Source organism: Babylonia areolata, chromosome 29 (genome assembly GCF_041734735.1).
Source record: "Babylonia areolata isolate BAREFJ2019XMU chromosome 29, ASM4173473v1, whole genome shotgun sequence".
Classification (NCBI taxonomy): Eukaryota; Metazoa; Mollusca; class Gastropoda; order Neogastropoda; family Buccinidae; genus Babylonia; species Babylonia areolata.
In genome coordinates this window covers 17,662,008-17,664,507 of record NC_134904.1, presented here as the reverse complement: position 1 = coordinate 17,664,507, position 2,500 = coordinate 17,662,008, and the positions used below count along the sequence as shown (strand labels likewise).

The following is a 2,500-nucleotide window of genomic DNA, read 5'->3' as shown; positions in this document are numbered from 1 at the left end:
TTAGGGGTAGATTCACTAAAGGATAGGGGTAGAATCAGGGTATGAGCGGCATTTAGATAGGTTACGGTAAAAAAGAATGTCTCTAAAATAATTATAGGGGTGGAATCGGGGAACATGTGTTACCGCTAAAATATTTGATTGAATTTTTTTTTCTTTTTTTGTTTTTTTTCCCCCATTCCATGTTAACGTGTGTTTTTTTTTTCATTCTATGTTAATGTTTTTCACAAATATAGGGTAAGCTCCCAATGCCTGATCAGCGCGTGGAGTTTATCAGTGTGTATGAGTATCAGCATCAGTAGCTCAAGGAGGCGTCACAGCGTTCGGTCAAATCCATATACGCTACACCACATCTGCCAAGCAGATGCCTGTCCAGCAGCGTAACCCAACGCGCTTATTATTCAGGCCTTGAGAAAAAATAATTAATTTTTAAAAAAGTGTGAATATTGGGCATTTGCATTTGATTGGGCATCTGTAGCAGATGTGGTGTAGCGTATATAGATCGGGCCAGTCCGCAAAACTTTGATTTCTACTTGGATCTGAAACTGCCAGAACTGATAATAAAGGAAATTGATAACACTCGTAAAGTTATGGTGGTGATGGTGGTAATGACGACGATGAAGAACAAGATGAAGAACAAGAAGAATAATTATGATGATGATGATGATGACGACGATGCTGACGAAGAAGATGACGTGTTGAATGTGATGATGATCATGATGCTGACGAAGATGATGACGTGTTGAATGTGATGATGATTATGATGCTGACGAAGAAGATGATGACGTGTTGAATGTGATGATGATTATGATGCTGACTAGGAAGATGACGTGTTGAATGTGATGATGATTATGATCCTGACGAAGAAGATGACGTGTTGAATTTGATGATGATTATGATGCTGACGAAGAAGATGACGTGTTGAATGTGATGATGATTATGATCCTGACGAAGAAGATGATGACGTGTTGAATGTGATGATGATTATGATGCTGACGAAGAAGATGACGTGTTGAATGTGATGATGATTATGATGCTGACGAAGAAGATGACGTGTTGAATGTGATGATGATTATGATGCTGACAATGACGCAGTGTAGTAAATGAGCGATTATGTTATTAATACACGTACAACAATCGGTGATGATATCGATGATCGTAACGTTGAACCTGATTATGGCGGTGATGATGACAACAGTGGAGATGGTGATGATCAATATTAATGAAGGAACAAATGAACAAACGAATGAATGAATGAATTAATTAATTGGTGGGCTAATGATCGAATAACTTTTGGTACTGATGATGATCACACACACACACACACACACACACACACACACACACACACACACACACATATATATATATATATATATATATATATATCTAAATATACACATATACACGTATGCATATACATATATACGATGGTTGCTTGTGGTTACAGATTCGAGTTTCTTCGAGCGTATATGCTGCACTGTTCTTCGTGGCTTTGTGTTCAACGTGACTGATAATAACGGACAGGTAGAGGGAAAGACAGAAGAAGAGAGGGTGGATGAATTAATCTTTTCTTTTCTTTTTTTAAATAAATTTTCTATAATTTCTTTTTTCTTTACTGAGAGTCACAGAGTGAGCAATATGATGTTTGTGGGTTTTTTTGTTTGTTTTGTTTGTTGTTGTTGTTTTTTCTTTCTTTTTTTATTTTTATTTTATTTTTTATTTTTAATCCAGCCATCGAAAGAATTGGGGGAGCGGGTGGTGGGTGGGGGAGGGAGGGGAGAAGAAATATAAAAAAAAAGAACAAAAATCATTGTATCAAACCAACGTGAACATTGTAGAGTCTAAATCATTGATACACGAATAAATGTTTACCGTTGGTAAAGGTAATCGAGAGAGAGAGGGGGGGAGAGAGAGAGAGAGAAAGAGAGAGAGGGAGAGAGAGGTTATAGGATCTAAATCATTGATACATGAATGAAAAGTTTTACCTTAGTTAAATGTGATTGAGAGAGAGCGAGCGAGAGAGAGAAGGGGAGGGGGAGGGGTGCAGACACAGAATGTGTGAGTGAGGAACGGAGAGAATTAGAGAAAGTGAGAAAGAGAGAGACAGAGCAGAGAAAGAGACAGAGAGATACAGGCAATGAGAAAATATATTAGTGTGTTAAGCTGTTGAAATGTCCTTACATCCATGACAAAGGCTGTAACCCCCCTCTCTCTCAATCTCTCTCTCCCTCTTTGCCTTTGTGTCTCTCTACCTCTCTGTCTCTGTCTCTGTCTCTCTGCGCAAGTGTAAGAAAGTGTTCATCTTATGTAGTAGAGGAAAAGTACATTATAAGAAATTAAAGTTTAAACATATTGTGGTGTGTAATGAAGTGTCATAGGAAGGAGAATATATGTATGCATATCAACAAGTATTAACTTATAACAATGTAAATATAAATAGCGACATTAATTATAATACATCAAAGGAGGATACCAACTGGACTGGAGTTTACAATTTCCG

The 2,500-nt window shown here is 37.4% G+C and overlaps 1 protein-coding gene across 1 annotated transcript in view; it reads left to right on the top strand.

The window, feature by feature from the left end:
• LOC143274901 (phospholipid scramblase 2-like) overlaps positions 1-2,500 on the top strand; it is a 19,951-nt gene that overhangs the window by 9,880 nt on the left and 7,571 nt on the right. The window contains exon 5 of the mRNA XM_076578883.1: positions 1,448-1,524. Within this exon, the coding sequence (XP_076434998.1) occupies positions 1,448-1,524 (77 nt within the window). The remainder of the gene's footprint in view (positions 1-1,447; positions 1,525-2,500) is intronic.